Genomic DNA, 21,835 nt, shown 5'->3' on the forward strand with positions numbered 1-21,835 from the left:
TTATTGAGGATCTGTCTCATCGTCGCGCTGCGCTGACAAACGAAACAAGTGAGATGTGTAAGTGATCACGTTTGCATGGAAAAGAACGCGACGACCGATCCATTCAACAGTAGAAAGGCAATCAACTGCGCGTGAGAAGTCTCGCAAGAACATGGTTGCCCTAGCAAGGAGACGAATGGATGAGAATATACAGTACCAAAAGGTTGAGCTAAATCCTTGATAGCGCGAATCAATGCTCACCGAAATTAGTCGTGACAGACGCGTCAGCTCTTCTCAAGTACCACAAGGCGTTGTTACTGTCTTAGTCGCCCTACTATATTGCGCGCTTGCTCGTTCATGGGAGGTTTAGAGCTCGATATTCATATAGGCATTCGTACATGCGTTTTGCGTGCAAAATACCCATGAAAACCCTCTGAGGACCATTTGGTGTCAATGGTAATACAACCTGTCTAGAACGATGCAACTATAGGGTAATCACGTCACGACTCGATAGGATCGAAAACGGGCTACTGAAAGAACGTGAGCTCGACGAGTTTGTGTACAGTATCTTCACCCACCAGCTCCTCCGCGGACGCGGCGTGCTATTGGCATCCCGAGAAAACTCATGGGGGCGAAGGTTGAGGTATTCTGACATGAAGACGCGCAGGATCAAATTCCAGCGTCGCATGGTCGGGATGTCCAATGCGTCCGCATCGTCCTTGAAGTTATCTGTGAGCCAGGGAAGGCATAGGCAGGCAGCAACATACCTTGAGTGTGTGCCACACACGCGGGAAAGGGTTGGCGATAATGTGCAGCACACTCACGCCCAGCCGAAGGAAAGGTATGTGGTCGTCTTCAATGCCTCCGAATGCTTGCCGTGCGTTACGTGGGAGGAAGTAGGGCTTGAAACTCTCCTCAACCTTCACACCGTTTCTCTCGTAGGTGAACGCCCCGCTGTCTGCAAGACGCTGCTCGACCGACGCAATCCGGTCGAAGAGCCATGCAGTGTCGAGGAAGGAGGAGCGAATCATGGGCTGCTTGGCACCGAGGAGGTCGAGGAGGATGAGATGCTCTATAGTTCCGAGCTCGGTCTCCGAAGCGGGGAGCAGTCTCCGCTTTGCGTTGGGGGCGATGTAGGTTGTAGCCCACTTGTGGGCGAGGTGTCTATGCGGCTCGGTATACGGCATAGCAAGAGGGAACGTGAATCGCTCACCTCGCACCGTAGATGGAATCCACAGCCGTCCAGTCTTTAAACGCCTCCTCCCCATCGAAGAACACAAGTTGCAGAGTAGTCTCGCCAGATCTTCGTCATCCTCTTCACCGTTCTCCAGTCGCTCGTGTCGCTCGTTCAGGAGAGGATCGAGTGCCTCGGCCAAGTCCAGCATGAACGCACATGGCGCCGCCGAGTCGGTGGCACCGAGAAACTACTAACGACGTCAAGTCAGTCGGCACACATAGCACTCTGGACGCGCTGAACTCGCCTGATTGTTCTCAAAGAACTTGCTATCAAAGTGCGCGGCCAAAATGACGCGTCGCATGGCCTTGGGGTCTTTCGTCGCGATGACATTGGTGAATTTCTTGACTCCGTATGGCGTGCTGTCCGCGAATGAATCCTCCTCGACGTGCCACTTCAGTTTCTTCATGGTGTCGACAATGTACTGCTTGACCGCAGTGTTGTTGACCGTGTCAGGAGCCCGAGGGATGAGTATTCTCGATAGATGGGAGTTGGGATCGTGAGGGTCCACATTTCGGATGGGGTCGGGTGAGGCGACGAGGGATGCTATGGCCTTCGAGGACAGAGCGGTGAAGTCACGCTCGCCAAGCTTGCCTGCCTCACAGCATAGAGAGAAGAAGCGAGAACAAGGAGCGCCAGTCGACAAAGCACAAAGCTATTCCATGAGATGAGACAGACCCGATGTCGGGCATCGGACGACATCGTGGTGGCGGAGGGAATGGGGAGAATGAAAGACCATAGCGTAGGGTTACGCCTCCACTGTGGCACGGCGGTAGTACTGGTACATCTACGGAAAACATACAAAGTCTGGTATCAACAACTACGGCCAGAAGACGCCTAATCGACCATTTGCACTCGGGGCTCCTGGTATTGAAGAGGCAAAGCCCCCAACTTGGTCAGAGTGTCCAGGACCACTCCGAGAGCGATGAGACTGAAAGTGCGAGCCCCGAACACCTGTGCGTTCCGCATCCCGAAGTCCCACGCAAGCCACGCCAGCGACAGGCCATAGAGCAGCTCGCCCTGGTCCGGGTTGAGCGTGTCGCTTGGCCGGAACAGCCTCAAGCGAATGTCGCGTGCGAGCTCCGACGCGTGCATTCGCATCCGGTGCATCCGGTCGGTGCGCCAGCGGTGTTGGGAGCAGTTCGCGAGAATCGTCCCGATCGCGACCTCTTCTTCCTGTAGTCGGATGTCCGGAGCGTCCGAGAGCGCGTGAGTGACACAGATGTAGCGCAGCTCGCGTTCGTAGCGGAGGAACAGGGTGCGCATGTCGGCGACGTTGTTGTCATCGTTGATAAAGTAGTGCAGTTGACGCTCGATGAATGGCCTGAGAGCTAGGGATATAGGATCGCAAAGGATTGACTGCTTGGTTGGAGGTTTTTGTACTATTTTCGGTCCCTCGGGGTCGGGGAAAGACTGCTTGGGAACTTGAGGTTTACTGACGGTGATGCTCCTGAACAACTCTCCCAGAGCACGAGAAGACATGTAGTAGTCCGTATCGCGTGGATCATCTTCCTCAGCCTGAAAAGACCCTATTAGAGAGGAAGGGCAGCACAAATGGGCGGACGCACCATTTTCCAGTCAGGTTTCGCTCGGATGAGGAGTCTAGGGGAATCATGGATATCGACCTGTACACCGTTCTTGGGGTAATCCACCGCTTGACTGCAGAGTTGGGCGAGATCGAGACATGCGGGATCATTGACTCCGTCCTGAACATCAGTCAGCGACTATGCGCGTGAATCGAGTCAAGTATAGAGACTTGCTCTAGATTGATCTGCAGGGTGCGCCGATGAGCAAACGCATCGAACCATCGTCGATGGCGTACGCACCGGCTATGATCAAATGTCTGTCCGAGAGCAGACCCTGTCAAATAGTACACGCTGAGCGAACTGTCTTCGCAGGAAACCCTCGTAGTCGGCTCACCAAGACATCGGAGTTGATATATTCCACCACGAAATCGCAAATGTCATCAACCGTACTTTCCTGGCCGTCCGGAAGCTTGCGGCTTCCCATTCCTGTGTAGTCCGCAGGACCGGCCGCAATGGTGGGTAGCAACGGGCTGTACTTGATAACCGAGTATAAGTCCCTGGAAACGACCCGAAAAGTAAGTGATGCACCCTTAGAACTATCCAAGGAACCCACCCGTCGAGATCGCCTCCACCCAACATTGAAGCTAGCGAACGGCTGCCTATATAGTACGTGGTAAGGTCGTTAGAAGTCATACACTTGGAAGTCATATGGGTACCTCGGCTGGGAAGGACGACGACATTTCGCAGGTTGCGGAACGAACATATCTTGCCTGCCGGCGGTTCACCGATAGCATACACCCGCTGGACTATGAGATATTGAGTACTGAGATGGCACACATGATTCGAATCATGCTCACCGTCACCTGGATGGACAACAGGACTCCGCTGTATGATCACAGTTCCTGTTGAAAGGTTGGCTGAAAGCACCGGAGGTTTGTTAGTCTCACTTACCTTGGATATATATTGGGGGGCCGTCGACGTGCTGTACACATGCTGAAGACGTATAAGGGAGTATTTTCACAGAGATGACGAGGTGATGTTCACCAAATATATGGCCATCTTCCAAACAGAGGATGTCTTCTGGACTGACGCCGTCCCAGACTTTCTCTTTGTCGTACCCATCTTGCCGCTCCGCGCGCAGCTCCTCCAAGTAAGCAGGGCCCTCGTCCGCCAATCCAACGAGCAGATAACTTTCAGGAATGGGCACCCGGGCACTGTGCTTCATGTCTCTCAAGATGTGATTCTTGGCGTATGCGAGGAGACTGTGAAGGAAGGTTCCCTGCAAGTTTGCCGCGTTCTTTCCTTTCATTCCCATACCTGCCGCGCCGAGGCGGTCGAGAATGAAGGGAATAGAGAAGCTCAGACCCAGGTTGTGCATTTTCAGCATCCCGGTTGCTCCATCGACCGTGTCAGACGAACTGACAACTTCCGTGATTGCGTCTTCTTGAAGCTTCATAAAAACCTCCTTGTCTACCCCGCGATCTTCGAGAATCATCACAAGAGCCCTGAGGAGTTCTTGTCAGCGTCGGGGTGGGTTTTGAAGGATGTCCTTACCTGTTTAAGTAAGAGGTACCTGGTTTATCGAACCATCGGGCAATCTCGATAGGGGCGGCGTCTTTGTCCAGTCCCTCGAACTTCTTCATCGACTTGCGTAAGCGCATCTTAACCCCTTTGAGCCGCTCGTCAATGCCAACCATTCCCTTGAACCCTAGAATAATGTCTTTTACAAGCGGTTATTCGGCGAGTTTTCAAGGAGGCGTACCTAGAAAACGTATTTGGTACTGTATACCATTAGCCTAGCGACAGACGAGACACCAAACAGACTTACGGCGGAAGGCTTCCGGTCATGTCTCCGAAGGTCTTCCTTGGCAGTACAAAGTGCCTCCCAAATCATTTCACCGAGTTCGGGCGATATGGTGCCTACACCGTCTGTGTACAGATACAGCTTTGGTCCGAGATCCTCGACTTCTTCCCATTGGTCCCTCGTAATGGACACCGACGGGTCTGTTGCAGTGAAAGCTTGAGCTAGACGTGCTGCGTACTTTGACGGGTATCGGATGACGTTCTTGAAGTCTCCTAGGCTTTCACGGATCTTGTGGGCGTTGATCCATCCTTGCATCTTGTGATGGAAGGGATTCATGAACCACACCGCGTGCTCCCGTAGGGCCGAGGAAGAATAGGCAAGGAACTCGAAGTGTCGCCCGCCAAGCTCAAAGCCCTTCTTCAAGACACCGCCCACGCGGTTGTGGAGTAGCGTGGTACCATCAACCTGATAAGGCTTGATTCAGCATCAGCGCTGGGCAATGTGTGAAGGCTCACCTCTCGCGCCCATCTGTATTGCAGTCGATCCTCGTCGCGGAAGTCGACACGGAGGAAGTGGTCCTCGTATCCGACGAATTGTCGGATAACTCGATTGCTTTGACTAACGTATGGGCCTTCCAGCACCATGCGGGTCGGCGTGAAAGTTGTGCGATAACACTTGAATTTACCCAAATCTCGTTCTCGTCCTAGCGCGTCGAAATGACCAATCGCCTCTACTGAGCCGTTTGTAGCTGTTCCATTCTTGCGATGACCATTCTTCGGGCCGCCGTTCCTCAAGCCACCATTCCATTTGCCTCCTTCGGGAAGTACGCGCTCGAAACAATCGTGGAGGGTGTCGTGTGGATCGCGAGTGCGGACGGTCTCCGAGAAGTGTCGTAGGATGTCGGCAGCTCTGAGGGCCGAGTCCGGCATAGATCCTCGATCAGCGGCTTGAACGTGACTAGTATGTCGTCTGTGTGTAACAAACCACCTCGGAGGAGAGCCTCGATCTGGAATGCGACGCCCCATTCGAATTTCCCTAACCAGTTGTGGAAGGTGTAGAGGGATCTGGGGGAGAAGAAACCCTTGTTGAAAGCTTCTACGTTGGCCCAAAAGGGACGCCTAAGTCCGGCCACGACACAAAGCTCTGCAAACGTGCGAATGTCTTCTTCGGTGTGGAGGATCAGGCGCAGGTGGTGACAGTAGGGTGCCACTACAGCGTGAGCTTCGTTCAAGCTATCAAGCCGCTGGCGGAACTTGCGCTGGTCCTGCCATTCGCGACCCGTGAGGGTCCGATTGAACCGTTCGCGCTCGAGCATTGGTGGCGTAAGTAGCTCAAAACAGATGACTGCAGGGAGAGTTGGTTCAACAGCACGGGGAAACAGGGATTCACATCCACGTACACGGGTTGCCGAAGTCAACCCCAATCGCAAGCCTCCGGATGTTGGAGAAGCTAACGGCTACATTTGAGCAAATCTCTTCTGTCGTCTTATCACCAAGCTGCTCACTGGTCTGAGGAACGGGTTTACAGGAGAGTGGAACACGCCTCTTACCTGTATTCGAATGAGCTTGTGATCGTACTCGAACCATAGCAGCCCGGCCCCTCTGTGGTTGTGACTAACTTCGTACTCGTTGGAGAAGACTCGTGAGGCGGTCATTGGGGACCCCGGGGGACGGTAGAATATCCCGAATTGCAACTTGTCTACGTACAATGCCATGTCGAGACGACGAAGCTTCTCCTCTCGCTTCTCCTCTAGCTCGGGCTGCAGATATGGTGTCTTCTCGAGGGTTTCCTTTAGTCCTCGTCCCGGCTTGCTCTTGCTCCTGTAAAAGCGCATCTTGCGGCCGTTCAGGACGATCGCCTTCTTCTCTTCGCAGACCAATTTCATGAACTTGTCACCCAGCTTGCGATTGGGCAGGATCAGTGATCCGGTGCCGTCGTTCTGCGCACCCTGACCAGGGTTGAGCGTTACTTTGAAATTGCTTGTGGGGGTGAGGGCGCATCTTACGAAGTCTGAACAGAGGTGCCACTCACACAGGTCGAGCTTTGGGATCAGACGCGTCGTAAAATCCATCGCCGTGCAACACGCTACCCAAAATCCTCTTCACGTCCCACACGCTAGCATCAAACGCGACGTCTTGGAGGGCTACCTCCATGTTGAAGGGCGAGAACGAGGGGTGGAAGGTAGAGTGTGGCTAGATCGCAACACGGCTGTGATGTGCTTTGACCGAGGACCGAGTGGCTGAGAACAGGGAAGCCGAGGTGGAGATCGGACTGTCACGGTCGAAGCAAAGTTGATCGATATCGAAGGTGTTGGGCGCATGTTGTGTGCTGCGGTAAACGAGGTAGTTCCAGGCTAAGCACTGTGGACGCCCATACATGGGCCACAAGCGCTCGTTTTGACGTCCTCATTCTGCAAAGCCAGTGCTATGCAACACCACAAATTGGACCCCAAATCAACCAGAAAGCCCACATGAAGCGAACGCGAACCAATAAAGGAATAATAAGGCACGACGAGTAGCGAGCGATGACCAGTTGACTACTTATAACATGAGAAACGAACACAGAAGAGAGCAAGTCCATCCACGATTACAACGACCCAGTGACTACTTGTACGGAATGCCGTTCTGAAGCTATTGGGAGACAATGGTTATTCGATCGGTGTGATGACAGAGGCTGAAGAGTAACATACCCTCTGGAACTCATCATATGCGGTACTACGCACGTTCTCGTGCGCGTTCCTCACGGTAGACATCATGTAGTCTGCAGCCTGACGCTCGTTCATGTGCGAGACGAAGCGATCCTTGAGCCGCTTGATCGTCGGTTCACCCTTGAAGGACGGAAGGTACGTGTCCAGCATTAGCTGGACGGTGCTGACCAGCTGGTCGGTATGTGGACGGATGGCGAGGAACGCTTTCACTGTCAACTGCTGGAAGAGTTGGTATCCTTGTGAGTACCGCCCACCCATCAAAACAACCATCTCGTGTGTGAGCTTGAACGAGTTTGGCTCGAATTTGACACCCTGGAGTGCGGGTCAGTCACTGCGCAACAAACCTGTTAGCAGAAGCGACTCACTCCAGGACGTAGAGACACAGAAGAAGGCTAGTTAGCACGATCACAGAGGAAATGGATGGTATAGAACTCATCTATGTCAAACAAAAATCCGAAGTCTGCCAGACATACTGTCGGTGAGAGGAGCTGCACAAAAGACCTCGTGAACATACCGATGTGAACGATGTGTCCCTCGCCGTCAATCATAATGTTGCCGTTGTGCCTGTCCTTAACTTGCAAGATGTAACAAACGACCGAGTATGCCGCCATGGATTGAATGAAGTTGAGGCGAGCCTTCTGGAACTCGACAGTGTCTTCGCCTCCATATTTCGCCACGAAGAAGTCCAGCAAGTCGTTGACTTTGGCCCGACCCATTTCGTCACGAGATGTTGCATTCGGCACGACATCGATGACACCACACTGTACCTGGGTCAGCAATATATGACAAGATAGATCCCATTGGACATACACCGGGGCAGTAGCAGTCACGCGGTAGGGGAACACGTAGAGAGTCAAGCCCACGCTCGTGAAGATGTTCTTGAACATCGCAATGACCTGCAGGGCGAGAACGTCTTGCCTGCAGTCATCTCCGACCTTGAAGATGGCCTGCTGCCAGATGTCGTACTCTTCGACCTCTTCTTTTCCGCCGTCCGCTTCCAGAACGTTATCGGAGGTTGCTCGTTCGACTAGTCGTTCTTTGCGGACCTTGAAGGTGGCCATGAAGGGCGCCTGCATGAACCTATTCAGTGACATGTCCAGTGATGACGACGAAAACAGTGACCTTTGCATGACTCTGAAGCGGGCGACCCGACTTCTTGTCGATGTCGATAACCTTTCCATCTGGGTTACTGGGCAGGTAGACACCGACTTCGACCACGATCTTGGCCATTTCTTCGTCAATCTTGGCCTACCGCGGGATAAGCGACAAGACCATATTGGTGCGACGTGAACCAACCTTCTTCTCCGGCTTGGTCTTCTTGATAAAAGGCTTGAGCTTCCCAGAGATGGACGTGACCTCGTTGAAGAATCCAAACTCGCGATCATAGAAGTTACGTGCGTCACCGGAGAGTGAATCGACGACCATGTCAGTCATCTTGTCCAGCACCGGCTTTAGAGGATCCTCCTGCGAGCACGCATATCGGTGAGGCGGACTATCGCTGGTGGCTGTTATCATTCACGCACCATTTCTCCAGCGTCATCGCGATAGCAGTTGGCCTTCATGTTCCAGATGATCTGATGACAGAAGAGCTGGGAGATTTTGGCAGTCTCGAAGATGAAGCGAGAGACATATCCTACAAGCGGCAGTGAGTTATTTAGTTACACGCACAACCAATTGAGTCACCAAGATCGTCGTAGCGAAGGGCTTGCACTACTTGCGGCACAAAGAAGAATGTCAATTCGACCGGGTGCCCTTCGAGTACTCTATGGGCATACTGGAGGAGTTGAGGGTGGTTGTTGTAACGCCTTTCGAAGAAGGTGATGGCGAGGACAGGCGCCACCGAGGCCCACAAGAGCAGGTACTGAGGGATGTCAGACGGGAGGTTTCCTCAGTAATGAACATGTCACATACCCGAAGATCCCGCTGAACGCCGGTGTCCAACTTCTCACCGACAAGGAAGCGAAGCCCCTCGGGAACATCGAGGACCTCTGGAGTTGCCGAGCGGACGAGAGAACCAACAGCAGACTGAACGGCCGGATGATTGAAGCGCTCCGCCATGTGGACGGCAATGGCAGGGTCAATCTCCCACGTCCTGCGTACAGTACTGGTCCAAGTATTGTCCAACATCGTCTTCTCCAACGCAGAGAGGTGGTCTGTTCCACGCTTGACGTCGTTTGCTGGGTTGCCCCACACACCGAGTCGGTAGACTTCGTTCTCGACCAAGAGTCGAACAGGGAGGCCAAGGTTCTTCAGCAAAGCGACGTAATCTAAGGCAAAACTCAGCAATATACCTGCATCACATCATAATGCACTCACGAGAGTACTGCGATGGGGCGTGGGCAGGTGCTAGACTAGAGATTGGTGGATACCCTCGGATGGAATCTGCTTGCAGGTAGGACAAGAATTCGGACAAGACCTTGATGTCTGCATCGACGACAACCCTGTTCGAGCCATACGACCATCTACCATGATGGTCATCAGCATGATACTAACGCTGGGATGGGATCACTACACACTGTGGACGGGTCGTGAACCAGGAATACGCCGCGTGGTAGACACTAAGCCGAAGTTGATTCTCGCAGAAGACGTCCAGGTAAGAACTCTTCAGCGTCTCGAACGCGAACAACAGGAATGTGAACCGCGCTTGACGGGAGAGCGGATGGGTACTGCGAATGCGTCAGGTGGACACCTCGACGCCTCATAGCAACAATCTGCTCACCACATGGAAGCATGGCTCGAGCAGACGATAGTGCAAGTCGCTGGAACAACAGCATCAACCCAGGCCTGCGATACCTGGCAGCTTGCAAGCGACTGAATAGAAGCCGAAGGACTAGGGCGTGCGGAGTGAGGAGTCGTTGGGCCGCTCGTGCTGCGCGATCGATAGTAGCTTTGTCTGTCGGAGAATACTCGATTTCGTGGAGGAATGGGTCTTGGTAGCTGTGCGAATCTGATTAGTTTTGGACGGCTTGTATCTAGGACTGATCTTACTTTTGGCTCTTGAAAACAGGCCCTTGCCCAGCTTCACGCTGGTGTCCCACGCAGACGCAATTTCAGACATCATCGTTACCTCGTAAGAAGGTCGCTCTGCAATGACCCAAGACCATGATTCGATCCCCGCAGAGATAGCCGGTTGAGTGAAGGCCTCAAAGGGAAGCGCGACGATGTAGTGTGCCAGTTCGTAATCCCACTACAAAATTAGTCAGCAGTCATCCCTTCCTAAGCGGATGTCGAAGTACCTGATCGAAGAATATGAGAGAGGACGCCGCGCGGAACAGAAGTCGCTTCAAGTCAGAAATCGTCAGGACGCTCTGCTTGTTCCGGATGGCAGAGATGGCCTCGGCAATCCTAGACTTCAATTGGGTGAGTTCACGCGCTGGCACGAACTTGAGCGGATCGTCCAGATCGTCCATCCCGCTCGCGCGTCCGATCCGGTATCCGGCAGCCTCGCCCGTGTAATAACCCTTTGACGCCAGTTGGCTCGCCATCGTCTTCGCCCGATCCGGCTTGAACATGGACATTGAAGCTAGCGATGCTACAGAAAGACATGATGTCAGACGAAGAATGATGTCAATACGTCTCCCACTTACACAACTTCCTATCAATGGGACCAATGGCCTTCGCCCACTGAACAGCAACGGAGGCTCCGAGTTCAGAGGAGTCCGACAGCGATGCAGCCTCGATTGTGGTGAGGTATTTCTGAAATAAAACTTAAGAGTTACTCACAGAGTCTAGAAAAAATGTCGACCCACCTGCAACGTAGAGTGAAGTTCCATAGGAGCCCTGCTGAGCGCAAGCTCGAACCAGTTGGCGGAATCGCGCTGTAACTGGGATAGCATCTGATTCCTGGCCTCGTAGTTGTCTGACAACTGGAGCTCAAGATCTGCGCGGTCAGAGCGATACACATAGGTTGGGTTATCCTACACCAGGACAGTGAGTCCGAAGAATGCAATCAATGGTAGACATGGGCGTACCTCGTCTAGGTACTCATTTTCAGTGGCTTGACGCAGAAGTGTCAAGACCTCGAGAATTGCGAAGACCAGTGGTTGGTCACACATGAGCGAGGGGAATGACGTGATGAGCCTGTTGAGGTACCGTGACGCGATGTCGCGCGCCTTCGGAATGCGATGGGTGCTGGCGACCAAAAGCGCGCGAAGCTCGACTGGGAGAACTGGCGGAAGTGCTTGCTTTGCGGCCAGACCGTTGAGGTCTGACACTGCGCCCCTGATTACCTTCTCCGCAACACCTTCCATGCAAGCCAACAGCCCGGCGTTCTTGTTGATGCCCTTGTTGACGAAGTAAGAAACAAGAGAAGACGGGCGGCCTGAGGCTGCGCGCATGCTTTCCACGTCGTGCATTGCCAAGAGGAAGAGGACTTGCCCGGGGACGAGGTACCGCACTTCACTAACCCGCAAGGGGATGTGCTTGGAGAGCAGTGCGCGGGACTTCGCAATGACCGTCTCGCGGGTGGGACCGAGTGCCATATCGACGTACTCTTGCCGAATGACGGTGTTATAATCGAGGTCGCTGACGATGGTGTCGTGCGCTTCTTCAAGAACAATGGATGGGGTCCGAGCGGCGATACGAGCAAGAGCGGGTTGACGCCATTCCATCGCGTTGTGAGGCTGATTGTTGGGGACTGTGAACCCAAACAGAACGCACAGGAACCACATGTTACGGAAGAGGGTGACGACATTGTAAGAGATGTCGGGACCAAGATCGAAATCGCTGTGTCCCAACAATGCGTCGATTGGAAGCAGCAACGATGCAAGCTGCTCTGACATCTCTTCAAGCTGCAAAACGACAGATCAGATCGAATTGTTCTCAAGTATGTGTGCAAATGCAGTTACCTTCGCCCGCTGGTTTGCGATCGCTGCGTTTTGAATAGCAACGCCCTTGTCGGCAAAAAGGGTCAAGAGCTCAACCAAGTAAATTTGGTAGAGCTCGGGACGGCGCCTCAACTCCTTGGCAAGACGGGTTTGTGCAGCGAGAACCTAGAACGGCCACTCAGAACCTCATCGATGGAAGCGAATGTAGAACATACCATGTTGTTCGAGAACCGAGTATCGTCCAAGTTGGCTGACCGATTGATCGAAGAGAAAGCTCGGATGATGTCGATGAATGAACTTTGAGGGGCAGTGAGCGCCAAATCTACCAGATTGTAGGCAATCGCAGCTTCCACGGTGGGTTCAGCAGAACGCATGCGTTGCAGAAGCATGGACACGGTAAGACGGGAAACCTGCTACGGGGTGAATGCAGTGTTTCTCGACGCACTGTACACTCTCACCTCCTCAGACTTGCTCTCCAAAGCGAGCTGGGTGGCAACGGAGATAGTGCTGATGCCCACTGTGCGTTTCTCCTCTTCGGATAGGCCACGAAGGCTCGTGTCGCCGGAGTGCATAGTCGCAAGATCGGAGAGGTCGCCGGCGCTCTTGGGAGTGATACTAGAGGTATCGAAGATGTCCTTGCTTGACGCCGCGATGTAGTTGAGGAGCGAGTACATGTAGGACATGATCAGGTCGTCCCCAGGTGCGAGCTAATAAACCATGAGCTTTGAATGAGAGTGACAAGATACTGTATGCTTACATAGATGCAGAGCGAGAGGCATCTGGCGGCAGCCAGGAGAGTGGTGGGGGTATGCGGGGTGGTGGCGAATTCGAATTCAAAGATGGAGAGTGGCGACGTTACGAAGCGTCTCAAGTGGTTCGCCATCGAAGCCGCGATGTCAGGGAAGCTGTATCAGTCTCGTCAGTTCCTGCTTACTTTTGACACGTCGCTTAGCACACCTTCGCACGACTATACTCGTGGACTTGAGCGCGGCTTCCTGTATCAGGTTGTCGAAGATCGGGGAGTCAGCACTGAGCAGCGCTTTTAGACGGTCGTAGAGTCCAACATCCAGTTCGTTCAAAGCAACAGAGCAGACAGCAGCGAGTTTCTGAAAGAGAATGAGTGGAGATACTTGAAGCAATGACTATGTCTGCTCACCAGACTCTCCGACATAGTCTCCCAAGCATAGCTATCTTCCGCAGGGTCGGTGTCTAGCGCCTCGATTTGAACGAGAAGAGTAGTGAAGGTCTGTAAAGCGTGCTTCAACGTGGCCCGCACCACCTCCTTCTCATTGTCTTCGTTAAGGCCAGAGCCAGGCTCAAGGTACCGATGGAGCTTGAGCCACGCGATGCCGGCTGCCTCTGCCTCTTGTGGAGTGGGCGATAAGACGATGTCCTCGGCTGAGAAATCGCGACCAAGAGCCTGGGCAAGGATAGTCCATTGGGCTTCGATGACGCAGCAGACGATGAAGTAGCCGGTGAGAGGGCGGCCGCGTGAAACGTAGCGCGAGACGAGGGTCTGGATGTATTCCAGCTTTTCCACCTCCTCGGACTTGCCGGATAGCGCCTCGACTGGAAGTCTGTTGAGACGCTCTACAATGTCGGGGGCGAATAGAGGGTTAAGTTGCTCAGCCAATGTGCACCACTCTGCGGAGGTCCAGTCAAATGGGATAGAAATGATAGCCCTGTACAACCCGTGGAACGCGGGGGCATACTGCGATAAGACGTCGAAGGCTAGATATGTGTCAATATCTTTACGTTCGCCAAAGGTGGAGAAAGACCCACGATCTGCGGTCTTGAAGCGTTCAACAATTTCGGTAGCAAGCCCCACTATGGCCTTGAAAGCGCCACCTCGGTACTGTGGATGACCACTGGCTATTTTGAGGAGGGCCGTCACAGTAGTCGAAACTAACTGGTCGGGCATAGCCCAATCTGATGTACAGTCTTGAGTTTGCGATGATAACAAATGGATGGCGGCAGCACACCTTCCCAGGAGAGACATTGGTCGAAGTCAATGTACGGAACGTCGCGGAGAATGTCGATGAGGACGGGAACGGTAGCGTGGACATGAGCGTCGGGGAGATTGATTGCCAACTCTGCAAATCCTATGTTGCATTGTGCTCGCGAGTTGGGCTGGGCCGCTTAGAATGTGCCCACATGCACGAGGGGATGGTATGGCTCACCATGAAGACCCGCTCCTCCCCTAGCTCCTCCTCCGGCTCATCGGTTTCTATGCGGATCTTAACTTCGTCGTCCAGTAGAATGGCTACGTTTCCAAATGTTCCATTCGTGGCTTCAAACCGCTTGCTCTCGACGTGCTCTTGTTGCGGGACGGGGACTTCGTCACCTCCAGCCCGCGTTTCGACCTTGGACGTAATCAAGTCGATGGCAGAAAGCACATTCTCAGCTGACTCAGAATGCGTTTTGAATTCGCCTATGCTAGACGCAAGGTCCGAGAGAATAAGCTGACGGATGTTCAGCTCAAGACTGAACACAGGGTCAATACGTGCTTTAGGGAGATGTAGACGACACTTGCCAATCCATGCCAGACTGAAGCCTTGCAGTATGGGTGAATCCCTGAAGATATACGCGCGTGTGATAGTAGCAAGGCGATGCTCAGGCTATGGCGGGGTATCTAACGGAAAGGGCATTTGACGTCCGTTGCAATCCGCCACGTAGACGCCCATAAACGCGACCCACGTGATCGTAGCATCCAACGCGTCGCGGAGTTTGAACAATAGCCGAAAGTGGCGGGCCGGGTTGAACGGAGTGCAAGAGCCTCCACTCTACTATAGCTGCTCTCCTCCGGCGTACGCCACTCGCCCTCTTCGACCCCCACACATTCTATCCGCTTCAATTAGAGGAATCGGCGGCGGAACCATCTGCCCCCTCTACGTCTACATCTTTCTTCTCACCACATAACTACACGACTGTTTGCATGATTACCTCCCCGCCGAGAACCCCGGTGCGCCACCCAATGAAGAGGGCATACCGACCACCATCTTCACCCACAACGCCCGTACGTGGAACATGCGCCCTCATCGCGGCTTCTCGAGTTAATCATGCCGGAAGCAGCTCGATGGGTGGGAAGAGAAGCCAGTCGGGTCCAGTTCAAGCGTTCCCGAGTGCACGCCACCCACAGTGGCTCAGCCACCCTTGTTTGTCGGTCACTCGAAGACAACACTTTCAGATTTAAGGATAATCACGAAGCTGGGTGAGTGCGCACAGAAGCTGGTATTATCTCCCGTCGTGATAGAATCCTTCCAGGCGAAGGAGCGCAGGCGCACGTTTGCCTTGTCCAAGCGAAGAGGCCTCGCAGCCACCGTCGCCGCCGACACGAGGCTGTCTTCGCCATGAAGGTCATATCGAAGAGATCCTTGCGCGATGAGCAGAGGGTAGGACTTGCGTCATTCGCGCTCAACTTCCCAAGCTGATACATTCACAGAACGAGGCCCATAGGGACCGCAAAGCGATCGCAGACCGCAAGAACCGCGAACTGAATGCCCTCTCAGGGCTTCCGTGGAACCCATTCATTGCAGGCGTGGTGGACGCCTTTATCGACAGTCACAACACGTACATCATGCTTGAGTACGCTCCTTGCGCCACCCTCTATGAATTGCAAGAGCGCCCCTGGCAGCCCAAGGTCGCCAAGTTTTATTTCGCCAATATCGCTCTTGGACTCGAGTTCCTGCATTCCCACGGCATAGTGCACCGCGACATCAAGACCGAGAACGTCCTCATCAACGCCGACGGGTATGCTATGATCACCGACATGGGGTACGCTCACCGCGTCGATGCCGCCACCGACTGGAGAGGCTTCCACATCGGCACGTTGGAATTCATGTCACCCGAGGTGGTTTTCCTCAACTACGAGACGTTCGAGGAGCGATTCGCTTGCGACTGGTGGAGTCTCGCTGTGATCCTATTCGAATTGCTCTTCAAGAAACCCGTGAGTCTGATCCTCCCTGAACGTCCTTAAACTTCTATTGAAGTTGGTTCAGCCTGTCCAAGGTTGCAGCATAGATGAGCTCGAAGATGAGCTGTTTGATGAAAGGCAAACTGCTTCTATCGACGACAAGACGATGCCTCCATTGCTTCGTGATTACTTCAGGGCAGCATTCAAGTACGACATAAGCAGGCGCCGATGCTGTCGCTCGGTCGTACATAAAGGCACCCTGGTTAACGAGGAGATTAGGCAGGAGCCTTACCTCAGTGACATACCCTGGGGCCGGATTGAGCGCAGGATCGAACTGGTGCGCCGTCCACTGTCTGTATCCAATACTCTAATCAAGTCCGGACTAACCTCCCATCGCGTGTAGGCTCCGCTCGTTGCCGACCCGGCTCCCGACCCGACGACTGCGTGGCGTGCACCGTTCCCCATGGACATCAAGGTGCCCGGGTTGCGGAGCAAGCGGCCCTCGGCACGTTTCTTGGATGACGATATCCTTCAGGACGAAGACTTGCGGCCCAAGAAGAAGCGGCGCTTCCTCTAGTGCTATGTAGCCATACCCCACTCACGACAACTGACATGCTGTACACGACCTTTGTAGCGTTACTACTTACCTCGGGACCACTGGGACGCGCGATGGCGCAAGGCGGAACTTACCAATCCAACTAGCTGTATCATACATCTGTAATCCTCTCTGTTGCCCGGACACACACCGAATCCAGCCTTCTCTCCGCTGTTCGCCTGCTCGTCAAACGTTCGCTCCGCACACCTCCGGACCGCTCGAGGAAGGAGGTCTACTGGCCACAAGCCTAATCGAGCCCCGTCACCAGCCTCGGGGCTCCCGCACGTCTTGTAAGAGCTCGCGAACGAGGTTCCGACACCGCGAGGCAAGCCCCACACAATAGGGAGCCCCAGCGCCTCGGGCACGCGCAACCTAGACTGTGCGCGCGAAACGCGAGCTGGTTTCCCGTCGGGCGTCCCGGAGCCAGCGTGCGGCGCAAGGACGTTCCGTGCGCGTGCCGCGTGATCGCGCGGCTGGATCTCGCGCTGCGCTACACAATAGAGCGCGAGGCTCCCTGCCGTCCGCGACGTGTCGCAGGAGGCCACGAGCGCGCCGGACGGCCTCGCGCGCGACGACTCCGTGGGTGGGGCGCTCGTGGTAGTTCGCGACCAGGATCTTCGTGTGCGGTGCGAGGACGGAACATGCCCGGGCCCGAGGACTGTCTGGATCCGGAGGGTGTTGCTTTTGCAGAAGATTTTCGAGGACAGGTGAGGGGCCACGAGGAACGTATGCAGAGACGCTCCACAACGGCACGCCGTACTGCCGGCCGTTACGACATGTGTACGAACCAGGGCGCGGGCTCGAGGATGGGGCTCGAAGTCTTTGCCTTCGTGGACAACCACGAGCCTCAAAGTTAAAGCTCGGAGTCTGGCCATGGGACTCAACATCCGAACGACTTCCCTCGTACGTGAAGCCCGCGTCGCGCTGCGCCAACCTCCAACTTTGCCTTACCCGGCGGCGCACGGGAAGCCCCAAGATCGGGACTCGGGAGAAGCGTGTCGCGCGCGATGACGGCGCGCACGCGACTGCGACTTTCTCGGAGCGGCACCTCGCCCTGCCCCCGCGCGTGCGTGTCGAGCCGACTCCTCGACGTCGAGAAACGAGCGGGACAGACCTTCTAGCCTCGATCGCCGTGCCGCATGAGCTGCTCAGCCGAGAGGCACAGTCGTCGGACGAGCTTCGCAGCCGGTGGTGCGGGCACGACCTGCGTGTCGTCGGCGTCGGCGTCGGCGAGCTCGCGCATCGCATCGCACGTCGGTAACCGAGCTACGTTCGTACCTACTACGTACCGATCCTCGCGTTTGGGCACCGCGCCCTCCCGGATAGAGCAGGTCCGCCCCAGCGGTCGCGCGCGACGCCAAGCAGGTGTTCTGGAAGGGCGCCGCGCGCGAGACTAGCGCGGGGAGGACAAGACGGTGGGATCTGATGCGTCTTCTCCGGACCCCGCAGGTGCTCGTGCGCGGGGTCTCGACGGTCGGACAGCCCACGGGTCGGGCGGCGACGAGATACGCGACGAGATAGATGAGCCTGCTAGCGCGGCCCTGCGATACGCGGGAGGGATGTGCGTCGGGACTCGGCTTCGTCGAAAGGATCTGTCGACTCACACAATAAGCAGGGATCGAGATGCAGCGGGCCGCCGCTTCCGGCGACTCCGGATGACCGTCGCGGTCAGATGACGATCGCGCTGCGACTTGCGTCCATCCGACAGACTCGGTATTAAAAGGCGGTGTGTGGAGAGGTTAAAGGTAGAGGCGCGGCGGGGAATGCAGAGGGCTGCGGAAGCAATTCAATGATATGGAGGAGTAGACTCGGAGGGTGGTGAGGTCGAGGGCGAAACGACATGGGCTGCCCTAGAATGATGCGCCAGCACGGCGCTGTGGCCGGCCGGCGACCAAGCATGAACGTTTGAACTACCGAGCGTACGCCGGTCAACGTCGTAGCTCGGGCACGGCGGGCGCTGTTCCCCACGCCCGCACCAACACACTGCAACATGTCCTGTGCTTCGAGAGTCGAAGCCGGCCGTCCGAGCGCACGCGAGTGGAAAGAACGACTAGTTGGCTGGCTGCTCGCGTTGCGAGAACTCGATAACAGCAAGCAAGGTAAAGTGCAAGCGAGCGTTCCGGCCGGTCCTCGTCCCCATCCTCTCCTCCATGTCCTCTTCCTGCGCATTCAACCCATACTCCAGCGCAGCGGGGAACGGCCATGCTGCAACTATCGAGGAACTGCTAGCATAGGGTGGTGGTGCAGCCACATTACGACGTCGAGGCGTGCCGACCGCGGAGTGTGCACGGTTGGGGGACCGAGACCGTTGTGGCGGTCATGGTTTTGGTGGTGAAGGCGGGGGGCGGGGATGACGGCGAAAGGACAGGTAATATTGGCAGACAATACGGCGGGCAGCGGCTCGCGTGTGGTACGTGTAAGACGAATGAGCGGGTTTCTATGAGCGAGTGGGAAGGGCGCCCGTTTCTGGCGATAGTGACACATTGGCGAACGAACCTGGCAGACGGGTGTCGTTAGCCTCTGCTGCGCGAAGAAGCGAGGGGGAGCTCACATTCTTCTTCGGTTAGACTTTCTTGCTAGCGTACACAGCCCTCGGTGGATTAGAATAAGATTAGGGGCTCTCGAAGGTGGGCGAAAGGTGGGAGCGAGGCGATTAAATGCGAGATATCCGGGGTTGTGCACGGACGACAACGTGATGGCAGCGCGGCACACGAGTTGCGGAAGCGGGGCGCTGGGTACGACGTGTGTGGGTCATGTCATGAGGCCGGCACGGGGAACAGCGTCCGACGGGAAGCAGCAGCAGGGGGAGCGAGCGTGAGGGTCCAGGGTCCAGGGTACGTGGGGGTGGGGGTGCGAGACTCGAGGCTAATGGCGGCTGGTACGGCGAGGCGCAGAGGGCCCTGCTCCAGCGACACGGTGGCTGATCACCGGGTCAGAGGAAGAGTGCCCGAGCCGCCGCTGGGCGCGCTGTCGGCCGCGGGGTGGCTCGCGCTGGGCAGCGGCGCGGGCCTTCGCCTTCGCCTTGAGGACGCCGAAGTCGTCGTCCTCATCGTCGGCGAGGCACATGCCCTCCTCGTCCGGGTCGGCGAGCGTCGATTCGTCCTCGTCGGACATCCCGTAGTCCATGTCGTCATCGCTCGACTCGTCGAGGTCCGAGTTGTACTCGGCCTCGCCGTCCGAGTCGGTCTCGGAGTAGTCGGAGTAGGTGTGCGACCGGCGCCAGTAGCGGCCGAGGAACTGCTTGATCTCGGACCCCATCCGGAGGAACTCGACGTTGCGAGCGATGCCCTCCCAGGCGAGGTCGCCCTTGTCAAGCCCGTCCTCGATGAACGCGGTGGAGCCGAAGTAGATGTAATGCACGAGATGGTGGAAGGACGCGGGGTCGGGGATGGGGAGGTGGACGACAGGGTGCGTGGGGGTCGAGGACGGGAGGATGCAGGGGACCTTGAGGGAGGAGACCGACGACTGGCGCGAGAGTGCGGGAGAGGGCGCGGATGTGGGGGACCCTGGGCGCAGCATGGACGCGTCCGGGGCGAGGTCGAAGGTGGACGCGCCGCTGAGCAGGCCGCGGAAGAGGGCGGAATGGGCACACAGGTAGTCCATATGGAGCTATACGCAAGCCCTCACTCAGACGATGGGCAGAGGGATGGAGACAGGAGACGGACCTTCATGATCATTCGTCGTGGCCGAACAGACTTGGGCGCGGCGCGTGCAGCGTTCGCGGAAGCATCGTCGACGAGGGGGTCGTCGGACCGGATGCCCATGTGCTGGAACGCGTCGCATACGCTGGGGGGAGCGTGCATCTTGTTGGCGGGTTCGTTATCCAGTGAAACAACTGTCGGGTGCGGTGAGCACCGAGGGGCACGCGTGGGCAACGAGTGGGGGACGTACCAATGGTGCAGTCGGACGTCTCGGGCCTGCTCCAGTAGTGGGACGCGAGGCGGTGGAGCTGGTTGACGATGTACTCGAGAGGGACGTCTGCGAGGGCGGGCGGGGGGAAGGGCCGGGGCACGAAGGAGACGTGGTGCATTGCGCGGCGGAGCGCCTGTGCGGGATCGGGGGACGGAAGGGCACCAGTGGGCCGGGCGGGGGAGGGCAGACCGGGGCGGACGGCGATTATAGGGACGGGGAGGGAGGAGCTATTGTCTACCGGAGACATGTTGGGCAAGGAGGGTGGGGGGCCTGATTTGGTAGCCTTGTGCCAGGCGCGAGGCGGACTAGGAGGACTGTTTGCGCGTGCGGCCGCTTGTCAATTGTCTTGGCCAGGCGGTGGCTGCGTCGAAAGGGTGCCGGGACAAGTGGGACGAACGAAGGGGAGCGAAGGGAACAGACGAAAGAGAGGCCGCGCACCCGCGCTGGGCAGATTTATGGGCAAAGGCAGGGCACCGATGGCGGGCTGCCTCGCAACCACGCCCGCCCTCGAGCCCACTCTCCCCGCCGGCCACCCCGCCGGACTCCGTCTGCCGCTTCGAGAAGAGATCGATCGTCCGCGTCTGCCCCCGGCGCCTCCACGCTCCCGTCGTTGCCGCGGCCCGGCGCCTGTTCTTATTGTCTTGCGCCAGCCTGGTCGGGAGCCTCGTGCCCGTCCCATCTCCCCCTGCCCCGCCTCGCCTGCGAACGCGCTTTCTGCACGAGCTCCTCCCCCTGCACATCTCTGATCGCCTGCCTCGTGCCCCACACGGTCCTGGGCCATGATCTGCTTGCACCCGAGCGGCAGATAGCCTCATGGATTTAATATGTTCTCGATTTCATCTCGGCTCCTCCGCCGCCTCGTCCGTCACCATCGGCGTTCGTCCGGGACTCACCTTCATGTCCATACACAAGACCCAGCGCATCTCCGTACCCCTTCCGCGCTGCAGGGGCGCGCGACGCGAGCCTGCGCCCGCTCACTGCCAAGCGTTGTCCATCGGAAGAGTGCCGCATTAAGCAAAATGGTCAATTCGCGTAGCTGGACGTCCACGCAGAACCGAGTAGCTGCCGCAGCCTTCTGCACTCACGAGAACACGCGGGCGGATCCGGGCGCCGGTGCTTTATGCATTGTCGCTGGCGACGGGCACTGAACAAAGGGGCGGTCGAAAAAGGACGCGGTGGCCGGAAGCGCGTCCCAGGAGTTCTGGAGAACCAGCCCGGCACGATGCATGGCGAGATGCGCGAGTCCTGCTCCCCACCGTCGGGGACGACTCTCCCAATCCCCGTGATGAGAGAACGGATCTCGAACGCGGGGCGGCCCTTCGAACCTGGCTTCTGGTCG

The 21,835-nt window shown here is 56.4% G+C and overlaps 5 protein-coding genes across 5 annotated transcripts; 1 reads left to right on the top strand and 4 right to left on the bottom strand.

The window, feature by feature from the left end:
• Window positions 1-479: 479 nt before the first annotated feature.
• On the bottom strand, window positions 480-1,166 carry BXZ73DRAFT_95337 (uncharacterized protein; the record flags this gene model as incomplete). Its single annotated transcript, XM_048026747.1, has 4 exons — window positions 480-506; window positions 558-581; window positions 641-697; window positions 747-1,166. 4 exons carry the CDS (start codon window positions 1,164-1,166, stop codon window positions 480-482), a joined length of 528 nt encoding a protein of 175 aa, XP_047883539.1.
• A 249-nt stretch (window positions 1,167-1,415) lies between these two features.
• BXZ73DRAFT_95338 (RNA dependent RNA polymerase-domain-containing protein) lies at window positions 1,416-5,187 on the bottom strand (the record flags this gene model as incomplete). The annotated part of the gene is made up of 13 exons (XM_048026748.1): window positions 1,416-1,807; window positions 1,982-2,000; window positions 2,060-2,731; window positions 2,782-2,919; window positions 3,134-3,296; window positions 3,353-3,398; window positions 3,456-3,545; window positions 3,597-3,641; window positions 3,691-4,244; window positions 4,294-4,447; window positions 4,502-4,520; window positions 4,568-5,008; window positions 5,059-5,187. 13 exons carry the CDS (start codon window positions 5,185-5,187, stop codon window positions 1,416-1,418), a joined length of 2,862 nt encoding a protein of 953 aa, XP_047883540.1.
• An 812-nt stretch (window positions 5,188-5,999) lies between these two features.
• Window positions 6,000-13,997, bottom strand: BXZ73DRAFT_86081 (atypical/PIKK/PI4K protein kinase; the record flags this gene model as incomplete). The annotated part of the gene is made up of 26 exons (XM_048024071.1): window positions 6,000-6,491; window positions 7,233-7,562; window positions 7,591-7,594; window positions 7,683-7,710; window positions 7,765-8,011; window positions 8,063-8,296; window positions 8,343-8,498; window positions 8,547-8,714; window positions 8,774-8,883; window positions 8,934-9,111; window positions 9,162-9,517; window positions 9,567-9,712; window positions 9,767-9,916; window positions 9,996-10,197; window positions 10,239-10,437; window positions 10,487-10,782; window positions 10,838-10,946; window positions 11,000-11,167; window positions 11,222-12,040; window positions 12,098-12,241; window positions 12,292-12,486; window positions 12,535-12,783; window positions 12,834-12,981; window positions 13,034-13,182; window positions 13,233-13,592; window positions 13,617-13,997. The coding sequence occupies 26 exons, from the start codon at window positions 13,995-13,997 to the stop codon at window positions 6,000-6,002; spliced, it is 6,018 nt and encodes a 2,005-aa protein (XP_047883541.1).
• A 1,342-nt stretch (window positions 13,998-15,339) lies between these two features.
• Window positions 15,340-16,566, top strand: BXZ73DRAFT_37428 (kinase-like domain-containing protein; the record flags this gene model as incomplete). The annotated part of the gene is made up of 4 exons (XM_048018001.1): window positions 15,340-15,468; window positions 15,519-16,022; window positions 16,075-16,326; window positions 16,393-16,566. Coding segments are annotated over 4 exons (1,059 nt in total), but the record flags the coding sequence as incomplete, so codon positions are not given.
• A 2,883-nt stretch (window positions 16,567-19,449) lies between these two features.
• On the bottom strand, window positions 19,450-20,743 carry BXZ73DRAFT_95341 (uncharacterized protein; the record flags this gene model as incomplete). Its single annotated transcript, XM_048026749.1, has 3 exons — window positions 19,450-20,193; window positions 20,250-20,419; window positions 20,476-20,743. 3 exons carry the CDS (start codon window positions 20,741-20,743, stop codon window positions 19,450-19,452), a joined length of 1,182 nt encoding a protein of 393 aa, XP_047883543.1.
• Between the last annotated feature and the right edge of the window lie 1,092 nt (window positions 20,744-21,835).

Source organism: Epithele typhae (genome assembly GCF_022376455.1).
Source record: "Epithele typhae strain CBS 203.58 chromosome Unknown BXZ73scaffold_1, whole genome shotgun sequence".
NCBI lineage: Eukaryota > Fungi > Basidiomycota > Agaricomycetes > Polyporales > Epitheliaceae > Epithele > Epithele typhae.